The following is a 17,696-nucleotide window of genomic DNA, read 5'->3' on the forward strand; positions in this document are numbered from 1 at the left end:
AGAGCGGTATATAAATGTAAGTGCTATTGCTATTGCTATACATCATTAATGTAAATGTTAGACAGAATGGGAGATAAGATAGACCCCTGTGACACTTCGCATTCCACAGAGTGGAGAAGCAATCTTCCAGCACCTCACCTCCTACTGAGACCTGTCCTCCATAAAACATCAGAACAATCACTTCCAAAAATTATGCTTCCAAATCCTACCTCAATAAAGCAGTCTAGAGTACAATGATTGATGGGATCAAAAGATACAGAAAGATTTAGGAGAAGCAACAGAAACAAACACCCCACGTCTGTTTTCCATTACACATCTACTAAATGTCCAAGGCGGTTTTAATGCTGGAAGTGGGTCAGAAATCAGACTAAAAAGATCGTACTATTACTGTGTGTCCCTCCTAACTCCATCGGTAGCCAGATATCCATCCAGTGCTCATGGGGGGAGGTTGGACAGCCATTTCCACAGTACCCTGTAGGCAGCAAAAGAGGCCTGCTGCACCTGTGATCAGTTGAACATTAACTTTGTGATGTTTCTACTACTTGTCGCACAGAATTTCGACTATCCTGATCAAGCCACTCCAGTTAACTGGCATTTAACCAAGATAGATTTTATTTATTTCCTTCCTTCCTTCCTTCCTTCCTTCCTTCCTTCCTTCTCAATCTACGTTTCAACCTGGTTATGAAACTGTGGTGGCTTTATTATTATATATATAGTGCCATCTATGTACATGATGATATGCAACAGGAAAAAAAATATAATTTGATAAATTGTAAACAATTCAGGAAATATATAGAATTTACACACTAAAAAAATGTGTAAACAAATTTTACACTAAGCAAAGGTCCTTACCCCAAGGTGTCAGTCTGGAAATGAACACCAAGGAGGCAACAGGAAGGAAAGGAAGCAGGATAGACAGGAAGAATATGCAGCTATTACATGTATTCATGCTTAGGCTTAGCTGCTGTAGGGCATGCTGGCCAGGGAGTTTGGTGGCCCTGGTGAATGATCTCTTTTTGGAAGTTGACACTCTGATTCTGAAGACCTCTCAACAGCTTTTGACACTGTAGACCAGGGATTCTCAATGTTGGGTCACCAGATGTTATTGGATTTCAACTCCCATAATCCCCAGCCCCAGTGGCCTTTGTTTGGGAATTTTTGGAGTTGAAGTTCAATAACATCTGGGGACCCAGTGTTGAAAATCCCTGCTGTAGACCATAACATTCTTATTCTAAAAAGATTTACCCCAGCTTTTGATCAAAATGATTCTCAAGGTGATTTACAACAGATGATGCAATTCAGTAACAAGTTGTAAACCACCAGAGTTTTGATCTGTCCACATCCAGAATGTTGCCATTAGGAGAGTCTAGTTCAGCACCATGGGGATTAATCTGTGGAGTCCCTACTAACTCAGAGGAGTTCATATGGAGCACTGTCGTTGGGTTTCATCAATATGCTGATGACATCAGTTATTTATTTATTGAGGTATTGAGGAGTGGCAGTCTTGGTTCTAAACCAAGCACATAGTTCAATCCAGACAGGAGGAAGATAATAATGGTCAATAATTCCAGTGTTATTGAGGGAGCTCTGATGCCTACTTTGGGTGGAGTATATTAACTTCTTGAGAACAAGTTCGAAACCTTTGAATTTTCCTGAACCCTCCTTTGTCCCTAGGAAAACAGGCATTGGTTAGGAGTGTCTTTTGTTATATCATCTTTCTTTTCTTTTCTTTTCTTTTCTTTCTGGAGAGCTCACACTACATTTATCTAAACTTTTGTAACTACTGTAATGCACTTTATGGTGGGTTGCTTTTGATGATGACACAGAAGCAGCAGCTGGTGCAAAATATTGCAGCCCATTTCCTTATAAATATGGGGAGGCAAGAACATATTGGACACTTTTTGTAGCAAAGGTACCTTCTGTTTGTGGTCTCCCAGACTCCATTCAAGATGCAAGTGTTTACCTTTTAAAGCTTCATGCATAGAGCAAAACAGCTGTATCTGGTGGAGCCTTGACCACCTGAGGAAGCCCTGCCTCAGAGGCACTATATATCAGTTGGCACTGTGCTTCTGCCAGGCTGAGGATATTTTCCATGGGGTCACCTCTGAAATGTTGAACTGAGAGGTGCTTGTTGCAGGATCATTGCTTAAAGGAGGAGTGAGGGTGCCATTTCCTTTCCCAAGGACATATATTTTATTATCAGAACTCTCCTGTGAGAGATCAAGTATGTGGCCCAAGTGTCAACTGGCAAGTTCTCTGGTGAGGGTAGACTTGCTGTGCTGTTTATGGATTGATTCTTGGTATGCCCTATTTCAGCTGAACTTAGTGTTATTCTTGCTGTTCCTCTTCATTTATGTGCATTTGCATTTTGCATGTTTGCATATACTCTCTTTGTATTACTGTGCGGCTGATTTATTGTACTTGATTTATTGATTGGCTTCACGTCGGTGTTGACTCCTAGTGACCACATAGATAGATTCCCTTCAGGATGATCTGTCTTCAGCTTGTCCTTTAAGGTCTCTCAGTGGTGCATTCATTGCTATCGTAATCAAGTCTATCCACTTTTCTGCTGGCCATCCTCTTCTTCTTTCCTTCAACTTTCCACAGCATTACGGACTTTTCAAGGGAGCTGGGTTTGTGTCCAAAGTGTGATAATTTGAGCCTGATCATTTGTGCCTCGAGTGAAAATTCCGGATTGAATTGTTCTATGATCCATTTGTTTGTTTTCCTGGCTGTCCATGGTATCCTCAAAAGTCTCCTTAGGATTTTAAAATTGGGATAATTTGTATTAAGTATAGCTTTTTCTGATAAATTATCTTGTAACTATCTTTATTATACTGTACTGTTGAATTGTTATGCATTACTGATAGACTCCTGATATCATGTTTATGGCTGTATTATATTGACTTGAATGTTTACGATGCTGTGTTATTGCTATGCGCTGCTTTGAGTTCAGTTTTGTTTAGAAAGCAGCATACAAATCTTAAATCAAAAACAAGTCTTGGAGATTGCCCCTGCTCATAAGAATCCTCCTGCTGCTTAAGATCTTCTGATTAGACCCTGCTGTTTGCTTCAATTATTTGAGGTAAAAATCATGAACATCTAGGACTACATGTTCTTTATTGCAGCTGCCCTAAAGGTCAGGAATGCCTTCTCTCTGCAGAAGAGGAGTTATTCTGATGGCCTTCCCTCCCCACAAAGGGTGGCTAATAGGGGTTTGGAGACTTATTGCCGAGAGGGCTACTCTGAATACTATTTTTGTTGGGGGTATGTCATATATAAACGGCCTTAAAATTCATCCACACTGCCTAGGGATGGATTGTTTCTTGTTGCAAGGATCCATTTTCTAGCACAGTACTTCCACTCCTGAAGGCTAGTATAATGCTCCTTCTTCAAGCTGCGGAGCAATCTGGAATTGTCTTAATGGGGCAGCAGGCGAAGAAGAGTGGTGTGTGCTGCTGGAATTCATTTAAACTCCCCTCTCCTGTGGGGTTGTGCCCGGGCACCCCGACCCGCCATAAGGCGATGCGCAGCCTTGGTAGTGAGATCCTCCGGAGCCCAGGAGAGGTCCCCCTTGCCTTAGGAGCGCCGCCATCTCTGCATCTCAGGAGCGGGGAAAGGGGAGGAGGATTGTTGCTATGTGATTTCTTTGTCGATGAAGCGCCCTTTCCGCGCTGCAATCCCAACTCCAGCCCCAGAGCGAGGGAGGGACGGCGGGGCGGGGCGCCCCTCAGAGTCTGCCAGGCAGCAGCAATGTTCTCCCTGCCCACAGCTGGGCGGCTGTAGGCGAGGAGAGGGAGGCGGCGGGGGGCGGATCCATGAGGGGGCTTTGCAGCGTCTCGCTTTAGTAGCAGCCGTCTCTACACCTGCTGCTGCGAGTCGGCGGCGCTGGCGGGAGCGCGCAACCTGTCTCGCTGCCTCTTCCGCGCCGGCGGAGCCATGGACAGCCGCGCGCTCTAAGCGACTGAAGGGCAGGCGCCGGATTCTCGACGCGGGCGGGGGGATGTGTGGACTGAGCCGCCCCACAAATGGCTCTCAGCGAGGAGGCGGCGGCGGCTCCTACCGCCCCGAGGTGTGAGCCTCCTGTGCGCCTGCTGGGGTTCCTTGCGGCAGGCATCTCGCGGGCTTGGGCGGCCAGCGCTCCCCTTCGCCTGCTGCCGCTGCCATGTCCTGAGCCAAGAAGCGCCCGGACGGCGGCGGCGGCGGCGGGCGGCAAAGGCCCCCTCTTCAAGGCTGCCATGCTCCTTGGGGTGCTGTTACTCCTTTGCCAACGCGTCCAGGCGGAGCAAGGTAAGACGCGCGCCTTCAGACCCCGGAGAGGGGAGGGAAAGGATTCGGGCCAAAAAGAGCAGCGGAGACGAATTCCGTAGGTAGACCCGGTCGGGGTGGCGGCGGCGGCGGCTTCGTTACGAGCCGCTGCAGTCCTTGTAATGTCAGAAATGTGTCTCAAAAAGGAAGAGGCCATCATTCTCCAGGGAACTGCCAGGGTTTGCAGGGGAGCTGGGTGATGGTTCCTGCTTGCTTGGATGCATGCATAGCGGGAAAGGGGTGTCTGGTGCCATATCCCACCTAGCTCCTTTTCTTGGCACTTTAGGATGGAAGCGACGAGGTCTCCAGGTGTAGTGCCGAGGGGCCATCTTCTCAGTCGCTCTCCTCCTTTGGTTCTCTCTCTCCAGTCCTCCTTTCCATAATTTTAACAGAAGTTACAGCGTTCTGCACAATAGCCGCACTTCACTGCAATGCCCGAATGCGATTTCTGTAGCCGTGGGATGCATATTTAGCATTCAGAGGTGCCTGAATGCTTTGCAGTATTGTAGCACAGATGAATTCAGACGTTTCTCTCCCAGCCTGGTTGTATCCTCACTCCCTACCACCCCTAAAAGGTGGATTGTAAAATATAACAAATAAGGTGGATTTTCAGTTGGGTGTTTTGCGGCTTTGTTTTAAAGTGGCCTATAGTGTAACGAGTACTCTGGCACCTCTTGTTGACTAACACATCTTCTCCCCCATCAGCTGTTTTACCCTATATATATAGAGAGAGAGAGAGAGAGTGCAAGAGGCTGTAGTTACCACAAGAGATCACTTTTTTCCTGTGATTTCTCTTGTGGCAGAAAGATGGGTTTGAAGCAGGTAAAAGTACAAAAATGAATTTTGGGGATAAAATTGTGTATCCCTAAATTCCTGATAGAAACATTTTCTGAAAACCATTCTGCTACAGTTTTATGCTTCAAAAGCAGTGACTGTAGACAGGCAGATTTCAGAATAAGAATTGCTGTGTACAGTCATGCACTTGTAAAAGGAAAAGGAAGTGTAAATTTGACTGTGTGGACTCAATTCTCATGAGATTCATGGAACTTTGTTTCTGAAGAATGTGAATCTGTCATAACTGAGTCATGGTGTTTTGGATTATGGTTGCAATCCTCAGAACTACTTAATTGAGTCAATAGGTCACAAACTATAAAATTGATTTTTGACTCTTTTCTTTGACCATTTCATTTCATATGTGAGTTTTGAAACTCCCTTTCAAGACCAAAACCAATTTTCTGTGTGATTAGAGGGGTTAGTATCCAAGAAAAAGAAATCTGTAGTGTCTGAAATTAGGTCACAATTCTAACTAATTTATTATTATTTGGTTAGTTATGACTGATTATAATTGAATGGCTCATGTATTGCAAGCAATAAGGAAGTGTTTTTGCTCTGGTTGTTTCTGTGGCAACTAAAGTGGCTACTATTAGAGATGGGATACCAAACATGGTGAGTTGTTGTTAAAGAGGTCTGTGGTTTAGCTTTGTTTTCCTTTGATGTGGGACTGACAGAAGTCTCTTGTCCAGAGATTTAATTCTTGAACACCTTATTTAGGAAGGTCTGGAAGAATGTTTCCTGCACACTCCCTCCCCAAACTCCTCCTCTCTCCCATTTGTCAGGACTCCTGCTGCTTGCTTGAACCATTCATGTTTGGTGTATTCCTTCTTCTGCAAGCACTTCTACCATCCTCTAGCATGGTTCACTTTGTTCTTCTGCCTGTCCTGTGTTATAAATCTGGATTCTTATATAGGATTCTGTTCTGAGAAAAATTAAGTTGTTTTCATTCTGCTGAAATACTGGGGCTTAAATGCTTTGCTGTGTGCATAAGTTACATTCATCAAAGCACCAGGTCTTGAGCATTTAAGCCCCACTAGTTTTTCTCACTGAGTGTGTGTGTTTGTTACAGGGGCAAATTGATCTTTTGAGAAAATACTCCATGAGCTGATATTAAGCATATTAGTCTTGATCAATTGGAGCCTTGATCCAGATATAGGCAGTGGCTGGAGGGCCTGCCTCCCATCTGAGCATGGGGTTCCTGTAAGGAAATCTGCTTGTGAAAGATGCTTTAACTCATAAATATCCCATGCTGAACTGGGTGACTACATTTTATACTAGTTTATACAAACTAGTTTATGTAGTTATCACACTTATATGCCAGAAATCAATTGGTATCAGTCAACAATTCTTGCTTAAACCATTGGCCCACAACAATAATACATATTGCAGATATAAAAGTGGCTTATATGGAGCTCCCAGTCAGTTTTCCAGCAAACTGATATCTGCGTATATTTAATAATGTGACAGAGTCATGTGCCTTCAAAAGGTTTTTCTGGGTCCTTGCGCATGGTAGGTACAGTATGTTGCATTCCTCTTGAAATAAATCATTTAGTGGAGGAAGCAGATTTGAACTCCAGGAGTCTCAGCTGTTCACTTATCTGTCTCTTTACTAGTAACATGTATTAAGCATCCTGGCAAGATTTATTTTCAGATCTAGGAATGAGACAGGAATATGTTTGTGTCTTTAAACTGCAATGTGGGAAGAGGTTTTGGGTGAGGGGAGTAGCTAGATCAGCTGAACAGGAATTCTGAGTTACTTTTTTGTAATCTCCTTCATTATTTTGGCACAATGAGTATGTGGAGTAACGTTAATAGAAATAAAAGGCTTTATTTAGAAATAAAAGGTTAAAACGCCTAAAAACCCTAAAAGGCTTTTTAAGGTTGATGTTGTAATATAAAATTCCCAGTGCAAGAGGAGTAAAAAAACACACAAGGCAGTCCAATAACCATACTGGCTGGATAACATATTATTTCTTGATACAAATGAAACATCTTTTAGGTTGACAATTAAAGTGACACTGAAGGGTCTGTACTCATGTGGTCACTTGAGTTATTGAAAGGGATTTCTGATTGCGGGATAATGCGATGGTGCTTAAGAACAGTACAAAACGGTTTGGGGTTTTTTTGTGTTTTTTTTTAAGGGTGAGTTAGAGAAAGGTTGTTCCAAGTGAAAATATATAAAGCTGCTCTTTTAAATTATAATATACAAAGCTCTCTTTATACTAGTGGAAACATATGGTGTGTGCTGTCACAAAAACTTCCTTACAGAGATTAATTTTATTTTCTAATTACAAATGTAACCAGAAAAGTAGAGGTTATTAATGTAAAAATTGAAAGAAAGAAGGTTAAAATGGTGAAATATCCTTGAGAGAAGCTCATTATCAAATAGTCTTTGTTTTGAAATGAACAAAAGAATCTAGATTGTTTCAAGTTTCATACTGCTGAAAAGCCAGTTTTTAAAAAGCCATTATAAACCTGACATGTATTGTTTTGATTACTGTTTAATCTGATGACTTACAAAACTAGATGCAAGGCTTGCTAGGAAGACTTCATTTTATGAGACTCAAGGCTAACTGGAAAAGAGAAGTAAATATTCATTGCATATAATTGTGACATGCAAATACGGTGCTCCTTAAGTTGCTGTAACAGAATTCTTCAACATTCTTGTTCATCCTTGGTTTAGTGTGCTTTAGTTTGCATCAAGTGTTCTGCTTCTTAGCTGTATCTTAACTAAATTTCTGTGACCCAGTAATATGGGCTTATTAGTTTTTAGAAAACAAAAGTCTGATTTATAATGTGCACCGAGTGCCAACTGCATCAAAAAATATCAATTTTTGTAAGCGCTAAATATTGTAAATTTTGCCAGTGATGGCTGGAATAGAATTTTTCCCCCAGAAGCTGTAGATGTATATTCTCCAGTGACATACTCCAGTGGGGTTTACTCATTAGTTCATATCTAGGTTTGATGGAGAATTAGCCATGGATTTGGGATAATTTTTGGTGTAGAACTTAGGGACAAACTACATATTAAACCAAAACATGAATAACAGCTCTTTTTTCTTACGGAAAGTCGGTTCAGGAGAGACACTTTGGAACAGAAACAGTGAAGTGTGTGTATGTGTTTAATTACTTCTGTTTTTCTACTCCTAATTGCCTACAAAAAGTGCTCTTTCCACTGCAAAATTCTCAGCACAGGACAGGCTTACTTCTGAAAACTTGTATTTGAAATCCCCTGGAAGGAAAAGGAACTCCGGGAAGGGCAACTGAAGCAGAGAAGCGATGAGTGGGAAAAGGTTTAAGCACCTGGCTGCTGCTTTTCCACTCCTAATTTTCCCCTGCCAAAGCTGACCATTGGGGTTTTGTTACATGCAGGCATCCACAAGCTTTGGCTTAGTTTGGTAAGCAATTCTTGTTTCCAAAAAACAGCAAGTTACATACAAAGGTAGGGGCAAAATATGTGCATCCCTTTTGTACCCCCTGCCTACCAAGGGAGGTTTTATAGGGGAACAGTAGTAGGCTGTGTCTTTGTTTTGAAGCATCCTTTCCAATGCATGTCACTTAACCACCCCAGAGCATAAGCAGTAGCCTGGAACCACATTGAGAGACATGCTCTGCATCCCTGTGTTGCTATCGGCTTAAAAAAAATGCTATTCTTGTAATGGAGTATACTGGAGGCTTTCCCTTCTGGTCAGTAGAATTAATCTTCTGACTGCTACTTGCAATCTGCTTGACTGTATTTGTGACCTCTGGTTACAAGCCATGGCAAGTTTTAGTTCTCAGTGTAGCATTTTATTTTATTTTTTGCGCCCTCTACAGTTGGTCTCCAGAATCTTCACGTGGTGCAGATACTTCAGTGCGCTAATTTGCTACATATGGTAGATATAAGAACATTGTTGCATTGTATTTGAGAAGTTACTCATAGGAAATAAAGGCCTTAGTATACATTACATTCACTTTATGAGACTTGTCCGGCCACATAAGATCTCTGCCTGTTATACTTTCTGAAAACTCTTCCACAGAGAGACAGAGAAAGCTGGAGTGGATGGATTTGTGCACACACTGAAGGTGGAGCTGCTGACTATTTCCTCTTATTTCTTGTTTTAGTAACAAATCTTTTTAGGAGCTGGGAGGATTTGAGAACATGAGAGAGAGAGAGAAGGGGGAAAATACAATGGATGGATAAAGGCAGCAAGTGGTGGCACCTTTAGAGTGTGTGTGTGTGTGATTTCCATCATCTCTGACTTGGTGGTTGGGAGAGCTTTCAGAATTCTGAACAGGGAAAGGTCTCAGCCCTGTTCAGGCAGGTAAAGATCCATGTGTTGGGTCGGGGGCTATTCCATGACCACACTTCTTATTGTCTTCGCATTCCATGCTTCTCTGCATATGCAAACACTAAATGTCACTGCCCAGGGCTCTTAACCACGGGGAGGATGTCTTTGTGCATTCAGTGCTTGCCTCTGCAGACATGTGCTTAATGTGGGTGCAGTGGGGTATATGGGCACGGGATGCATCAGCACAGGGCTGTGTGGCTAGTTGATATGCTCCCATTTGCCCCCCTTCATTGTCCATGGATTGTGAATGCTTGAATATGGTAATTGTACCATGTACTCAGGTTTTCAGTGTACATTTGATAGGCACACTAAATGTCTTTCACATGTAGTAATAGTGGTAAGCAAGCAGCTTGAGTCTTGCCTTTAAAGGAGTCAAGATCAACTCAAGTCTAAGGCAGGTGATGAATGTAGCCATCTGGGTCTACTATTCTTTGTTTCTCATCACTTTTGATTTGGAGAAGTGCTCTTACACAGACATGTTGGACTAGGCCTAGGGATATTCACATTCTCATTCAGCCATGAAACTCATTGGGTGTCTCTGGGACAGTAACTTATCTCTCAGCCTAACCTATCTCACAGGGTTGGTGTGAGGATAAGCATAATCAGGAACACTGCTTTGGGCTCCGTGGAGGAAGAGTAGGATATACATGTAAAACTAAATAAATAGGCCAGAAAGGACAATTGTGTGTGACTAGGTGAACAAGCGTGTTTAATAGTGAGTATTACCATGCCATTTGCAGTGCTGGGTATACAGTTGTCCCCTGCCAACCGTGAGGGTTCCGTTCCTGGAAACCCTTGCGGCTGGCATATTAGCAGTTGACAAGGCATTGAAATGAATGGGAAACAGGTTAGGGGAATCGCGAGTGCCGAAGTGCCTAAAATCCACAAAAAAGTAAAAAATCTCCCCTGGCTCCTGGAACAGGTTCCCTGTCTTCCTCAAACCCCCCCCCCAAATTGCCCCTGACCCTCAGATTGACCCAGTGACCCTGGAAATCAGCCCCCCCCAAAAGGGTGAACATTTTAAAAAAGTGGCACCAACTGCAAATACTCAAGTCGCAGTTGGTGAGGGGGGTGACAGTTTGCCAGTTACGATACTCAAATCCATGATTGGCAGACCTGTGGTTGGCAAGGGACAACTGTACTCTGGACTAGGAATATGCAGAACATTTCAGCCGCAGAATGTTTCGACATGAAATGGGTTGTTTTGACTGTTTATTAAGAAAAAGGGGTCTGTTTCAAGCTTGGAGCAGAATAACCACATTTCAACTGAAGTTTTAATGTTTCGAGCACCATTTTGGAGGCCTGTTTTTCCCCTTGCTGATTCGTGTTCTGGCACTGGTTTCAGATTGGCTTGCAATCTCTTTGCTCCTTGGTTGGCTTGTTATTGGTCAAATCAAGTGTTGTCATGGGCAACTGTGCCACTGTTGGCTAGGGGGTGGGAGGATGGAACACAAAAAGAGGGAATTTCAAAATGTATTCAAAGGGACTGGGAGGCAGAGAGAGCCCTTATAGTGTGCCTAGTTTGAAAAAGAGAATACATCAGGAGAGGAGGAAGGTAGGTTAGATTTTGTGGATTTCTTTTCTCAGCACTGAGTATAATATGTTTTGCCATTGCTGCTGTAACTTTCTGGTTTTGCTGGATCTCAGATTGACAAAGGCAGAACTTGGGTGCCTGCCTTCCTTGAGTTGTGGTTTGTTTTGTCTGTTGTGGTGAAATGGACATTCACAGTGGACACTCTCTCGCTCTGTCTATTGTGTAATATCTCTTGGTGATTGCTGTGATGAGCTCCATGTCTGGCTTTGAGACTTATGATCCTAACTTAGGATCCTGTGATGGTTTGGGGGAAAGGTTAAAAATTATCAGTTTGCCCATTTATTTTGTGAGTTGGATGGTAGGTATCAACAATCATGCCCTACCACACTACCCACTTTGGTATCCCTAAGAGCTATTAATGGGAAACAATGTTTTGAATTTCCCCATTGTTCCCTATGGACAAAACACTTGAAATGTTTTGATTTTTTCTTTTGAAACACTTGGCTTAGCTGCTGTTTTGATGAAATGTTTTGGCCATTTTGCATTTTGTTTCAAGCTCAAAACAGAACAAAAAATCCTTTTCATGCCCATCCCTACCCTGGGCTGTTCCAGTATTAAGTTTTTCTGCTTGTTTTCCAATAATAGATGTAGGGAAAAGTGGCCAGAAAATCATCACTGAGGCTCATTTTTGTGGTGTGAAATGATCAGACTTGGAAATTACATGAATGAATGATGGAAAAGATTCCAGACGTTGTCCTACATATATGTATATTTGACCATCCCTACATTACAAAGAAAATCTGCAGCCGTGTGGGGCAACATCCTTATGCAACACTAGAAGTAACCTTTATGCAACAAGCATTATAAACATCTGTATGTAGTTTGCAATGTATGTGGGTTAGAAGGTGACAAGAGAAAGTGGGGAAGTAGACTTGCAAATGGGCATTGAACTAGATTCTACCCATGTTCATGCTGAACAGAATAAATGAATGGTGATCTGAACTTTTAAAGCATATTGAGATCATTCACACAACCAAAAACTGTGTAGGACAAGTGTCCTGCTCAGATTTGGGAGCTGTTTGTGCTCTCAATTTTTAGTTGTGTGGGTGTAAACAACTAGGTAAGAGGAGGGATTGTGTGGAATTAAGGTAAGAGAAAAAGTTGGGAAGAATAGCTTTTCCTCCTACCTAGGTCAAATGCTGGGTAGGACAGTGTCCTGCCCAGCTTTTCCTCCTACCTTTATTCCACACAGTCACTTCTCCTACCTAGTAGTTTGCACCCACACAACTGAAAATTGGGAGCACACACAGCTCCCAAACCTGGGTAGGACACTTGTCCTACCCGGTATTCAGTTTTGTGAATAACCTCATTGACTGACATGCTGAGCATGCTTATGAGGGCAGAGTGAAAGCTCCATTCTTGCAAGCTACAAGAAGCCCTTTTTGCATCCAGCAATATGTCCATGAATGCTGCACAGCCCTCATGGACATATTCCTGGGTGCAAAAAGGGCTTTTGCAAGGACAGTAGAGAAGTGAAAATTGTTTTCCCCTCTGTCCATCCTAGCGTAGCGGTTAGAGTGTTGGACTAGGCCTGGGAAGACCTGAGTTCAAATCCCCATTCAACCATAAAACTGACTGAATGACTCTGGGCCAGTCTAGTATCTCTCAGTTTAACCTACCTCACAGGGTTGTTGTGAGGATTTTAAAAAAATAAGCATGTACACCGCTCTTAGTTCCTCAGAGGAAGAGCAGGATATATATGTTAAAATAAAATGAATTAAAAATAAAATCCAGTGCTGCATGGCAAGCCTTGTGGGCAGTTTGTTTGCTGACTGCCTGCAAGAATGGAGCTCTTGCTCCGCCCTCAAAGGCGTGCTCATCATGTCAGCCATTCTGGCTTATTTGAAAGACCTTATGACAACAGGGCAGGAGGCACATAAATGTTTATTTCATTCTCACTGAAATTGGTTAACTCACCCAGCACAACATCACACTACTTCTGTCAACTGAAACAGGTTGAAAATTCACCATGTTTGCCACCAACTGTACCTGGACACTCTTGAAAGGACAGATCTGTTGTTCTGTTCAACAGTAAAATGGGCTATCTCTGCTTCCTACATTTTATGTACATGCACAGAAGTCTTATTAAATTCTTCTAGGGCAATAAACCTCTTAAACAAGTTAGTGTGCGATTTATGTTCCTTGCTTTAAATGAGTTTAAGAGATTAGGTTCTGAAGAAGGAGGGGATTAAGGATTTGCCAAAATATAAGGATTAAGGTAAAGGACAAGGATGTTGGGCAGAATAGTCTTTTCCTGTTCCCAGAATGTATAATGTTCTTTGTATAGATATGTTTACATAATGATAGTATAATAGGATTTTACTTACAATTAGCATTTCTTCAGCGTGGACATACATCTGGCCAGATACCTTATCTGAGCTTATCTCTTACCTTTGTTTCACTTTGTTTCACCTTTAGCCCAGGTCCCTTTAACCTTCTACTCAATTATCCTTTGATTGACCACCAATTTTTTTTTGCACCCAGACCCAAGGAGACACGGACACATAGTGGATTTTGGTGGAGTTGGCCACTTTTATTAGGGGTAAAAATTGTAATAGTGCCCGTGGGGCATGGCAGCTGGGATTTGTGCTCAACAAGCAACAGTGCGGTCCCTAATGGGTCGGCCCATCCCATGGCCGCGCCGACCTAAAAGCCCATGGTGCAGACACCTTGGCTCCAGGTGGCCCACCTTTTGCGAAGGGGGCACCCTTCGTCACCGACCTAAGGTCAGGTCTCTGCAATTAACGCCACCCATCCGATGCTGCCAAGCCATACGGAAGGATGTCGTTTGCAGAGAGGTAGGAGCAAAGCAGCATCCCTGATCTGTCAAGCCTCAAGGGATCCGCCCCTCCTCCTTACAGCCATAAGCTTACCTAAGGTGCCGCACCGCTTTTTGCAGTTCACCACCGCACTGTGCCTGCCACGGTGGGCGTCAGCCTAGCTTGTCGCCCGCACGCCCCATAAGCCCACCAGTACTGTAGCCAATCCCAGCCGGAGGTCATCCACGAAAAACCTCATGCCCATAGGGGACAAGTGCACCCCGTCACCTCTGAATAAAAGGGGGAGTGAAAACTTGATATCCTCATGCGGAATGCAGCCGCCCCCCTCGGAGGCCAGGAAGCGTGCGATAGCCACGTTTACACCTCGCCTGGCCCTGTCCACCTTGTTTTGCTTGGCTGCACCCCTCCATACCCTCCGCTGGGTGATATCAGACCAAATAACAACCAACCCAGGGCACCAGGAGAAGACGACTGCCAGGTCTTGTGTAATCTGTCGGGAGAGGGAAACGCCTGACTGGCTAACTAGGTCATTGCTCCCGAAATGCAGCAGCAGGATATCCGGCGCCAGATTCCCCTTGAGGAATTTGTGCAGCATTGGCAAGAACTGAGCCCTCCACATGCCCCGCCGGCCAAGCCAATCTACCGTGGCCCAACGCCCTAGGCCGAGCTGAGTTCCAGGGTCGGTGCCCTGCGCCCACTTTTGTGCCCAGAAAATGAAAGAGTGGCCCAGTATGAGGACTCTGGCGCGCTCCCTCGCTGCCCGTGGCCCTGTCGACTGCGGCCCTGCGCAAGAGAAGAAACATGATGAGAGAGGCGTAGCAAAGGCTAGTGATTGGCAGCGTGGAGGCAAAAGGAGCGAGGCGCGCCAAGGGGGGTGGTAGCAGTGCCACGAGGTGGTGGGGGCAGGGGGCGAGGAGGCGGGGGGGCTCCCCATCCAGTGACCCCGTCTATCGCATGTATTTGAGGTAGACCCTGGACCGCCACCTGCCCAGCCGTTGAATTGCAGGGCCCGTGTAGCCCATGCGCGCGGCGACAGAGGCTGCCCCAATGCGGAAAGAATGGGAGGCCAAGTTCTGCGTGGGCACGCCAGCCGCCATGAAAGCCCTCCTCATCACTGCCCAGAATTGGAATTGGGTCAGGTGGCGCCCATTGGCATGGATAAAGAGGCACCCCTTGGCATCCCCCCGCCCGCCGTGTAGGCCGCCAGCGCCCGTACTGGGCACATGCCTAGATCGTCCGCCATATGCAGTGTTACCCTTTGGCCCCTACCCCTTTGGTCCATTTTGGAGTAATGCAGGTGGAGCACCATGTGGGAAGCACGCATGGTGAGGTCGCTAAATTGAAGCACCCTGCACGTTGGGCCGTAATTGCCCTTGGGGAACATCTCGCCTGCCCTAAAGGCTCCGAAGAAGGCCAGCAGTGCAGACGCCCGAACCAGGGCCTCGTCATAGGGGGACGCACAAACCCCACCCAGCTGCAGCAGGGCTTGCTGCAGGGCTTGCTGCAGAGCCTCTGGGGTGACTGGCCTGCGCTGGTACGGCTGCGTGGATGTCTCCCTCGCCCAGCCTTCCAGCATGTGTCTCACCCTAAAGTCCCCCGAATGGTAAGGGAGCCCCCTGGCCTTCGAAAAGAAGGCAAGCACGGCCAGGTGGCCGACCAAGGTGCTCACCGCCAGCCCCTTGACCCGAAGGTGCACCAGATACTGCATGAGGTGCTCTGGTGGTCTGGCCAGGTATGTTCCAGTCCTACCTGCGCTCTAAATTGTCGAAAGTCCCTAACCCTTTTGCTGTAGGCTAACCGAGTCCTGGGTGCTATGGAAGCCTGGATGGCCCTAAACGCCTCTACACTCCAAGGCTCCACTACCATTCGGGCACCTGGTCTGGCTGCTTGGCGGCTTCGGGGGCCAGCTTCCGGAAGCGCTGCATCTGGAAGCGAGACAGGGCGTCTGCCACTTCGTTCTGCACCCTGGGAACGTGCTGGGCAGTGAAGAGTGTGTTATGGCACAAACAGGTAAGAACCAGGGCGCGGACCAGCCCCATAACACGCTGTGACTTAGAGGTTTGGTTGTTAACGATCTGGACAACGGCCGTATTGTCGCACCAGAACCGCACCACTGAGTCCCTGAAAAAATCTGCCCATATGTGTGCCGCTACCACTATGGGAAAGAGCTCAAGGAACATGAGATCCCTTGTGATTCCCCTTTCGGAACACCCGCTTGGCCAGCGCTCCGTGCACCAGCGCCCCCGCAGGTACAGGCCGAAGCCAAGGCCCCCAGCTGCGTCGGACTGCACCTGGGAGTCAGCTTTGAGAAGCTGGGAGGACTGCCAAAATGACACCCCGTTAAAGGAATCTAGGAAAGTCTGCCAGAGCCGCATGTCCTCCCTCATGGCGGCAGTCGCCCTAATGAGGAATTGGGGCCGACTACACCCCGCTGTCGTATCGCACAGCCACCTTAGAAAGGGGCAACCGGGGGCCACCACTCTGCAGGCAAAGTTAAGGTGGCCCACCAGCGACTGCAGCCGGCGTAAAGTTACCTTCCTAGCCCCGCTATACTCCCTAAGAAGCTCCCTCAAGGTACTAAGTTTGCTGTCGGGGAGGCGTGAGAGCTGGCCTACAGTGTCCAGTTCTATCCCCAAAAATGTTAGCTTCGTGGTCGGCTCTTCGGTCTTATCCTTGGCCAGGGGCACCCCCAAATCGCTGCAGAGTGCCCCAAACGTGTGCAGTAGGCGCGAGCATTGGCTAGATCCCGCCCTTCCTCCAAAAATAAAGTCATCAAGGAATGAGCGGAGGAGCTGAGCTGGGCTGCATGGCGCAATGCCCACTCCAGCATAGTGCTAAAGGCCTCAAATGCCACGCAGGAGATGGAGCAACCCATGGAGAGGGCTCTGTCGATGTAATACCCCCCGTTAAATGCAAAGCCCAATAGATCAAAGTTGTCAGGGTGCACCGGCGGAAGGCAGACTCGATATCACATTTCGCCATCAGGGCCCGCGGCCCGCAAGCCCTGATCATGGCCACCACCTCATCAAAGGATGTGTACCTAACCGAACAGAGCTCGGCTGGTATGCCATCGTTAACCGAGCTACCCCGTGGGTATGACAGGTGGTGGATGAGCCTGTACTCACCTGGCACTTTCTTTGGCACTACGCCTAGCGGGGAAACCCTCAGGGTTGGCAGCGGGAGCTTGGCGAAGGGGCCCAGCACTCTCCCCAGCGCCACCTCCTTGGAAATTTTCTTAGCCACTATGTGTTCTATTCCCTCTATGGATTTTAGGTTGCGGGCAAGGCTATGGGTACATCTGGATTGACATGGTATTCTAAAACCCTTCACAAAACCGTCTTCTATATAGCGTGTGTGCTCCCTATCGGGGTAGTCGCGCAGCAGCCTCCGAAGCACCGGGATCTTAATTGGGCTGGGGCCCTTTCCCCACACCAGCCCTGTGGGCGGCTGCAGGACCCTTTCCCCCTCCCGCGCTTTGGTAGCCCCCCCTTCCCCTGAGGCCTTTAGTCCTCTGACGGTAGAGGCCAGCGTGCCGCCCGCCACAGAAGCCACAATCGTGTCTGTATTTTCATGGGGAGCACACACATTTCCCATTCTTACTGAATTCCCAGCATTCCAGGGGACTTTGAACCCCCTGGGTGCCCGCAGCTGAGGCTGCTGACGCTGCTGGTGTCTTGGAAATGAGGTGACCGCTGTCTGACCGTTCACTGACCAAAGGCCTGGCGGGCGTCATGATCTGGAGCCATAGTTCAGGGTGCTGCCTCTCCCAGGAGATCGCTGGGTTGTTGGAAGCGCACTCCCGGAACGCTTGGTCGTAGCGCTCCCAGGCATTACCCGCAAAGTCCACAA

At 46.3% G+C, this 17,696-nt stretch overlaps 1 protein-coding gene across 4 annotated transcripts in view; it reads left to right on the forward strand.

Moving 5' to 3' along the window:
* The first annotated feature begins 3,750 nt into the window (after positions 1 to 3,750).
* The window catches only part of KIAA1549L (KIAA1549 like), a 278,328-nt gene continuing 264,382 nt past the window's right edge, over positions 3,751 to 17,696 (forward strand). Inside the window, exon 1 of one of the 4 annotated variants that reach the window (XM_053306233.1) lies at positions 3,751 to 4,290. In XM_053306233.1, coding sequence (XP_053162208.1) covers positions 4,029 to 4,290 — 262 coding nt within the window. In that variant the 5' untranslated portion in view covers positions 3,751 to 4,028. The remainder of the gene's footprint in view (positions 4,291 to 17,696) is intronic. The other 3 variants (XM_053306238.1, XM_053306252.1, XM_053306261.1) reach the window with 3 other exon arrangements.

The sequence above is a fragment of the Hemicordylus capensis genome, chromosome 1 (genome assembly GCF_027244095.1).
Source record: "Hemicordylus capensis ecotype Gifberg chromosome 1, rHemCap1.1.pri, whole genome shotgun sequence".
NCBI lineage: Eukaryota > Metazoa > Chordata > Lepidosauria > Squamata > Cordylidae > Hemicordylus > Hemicordylus capensis.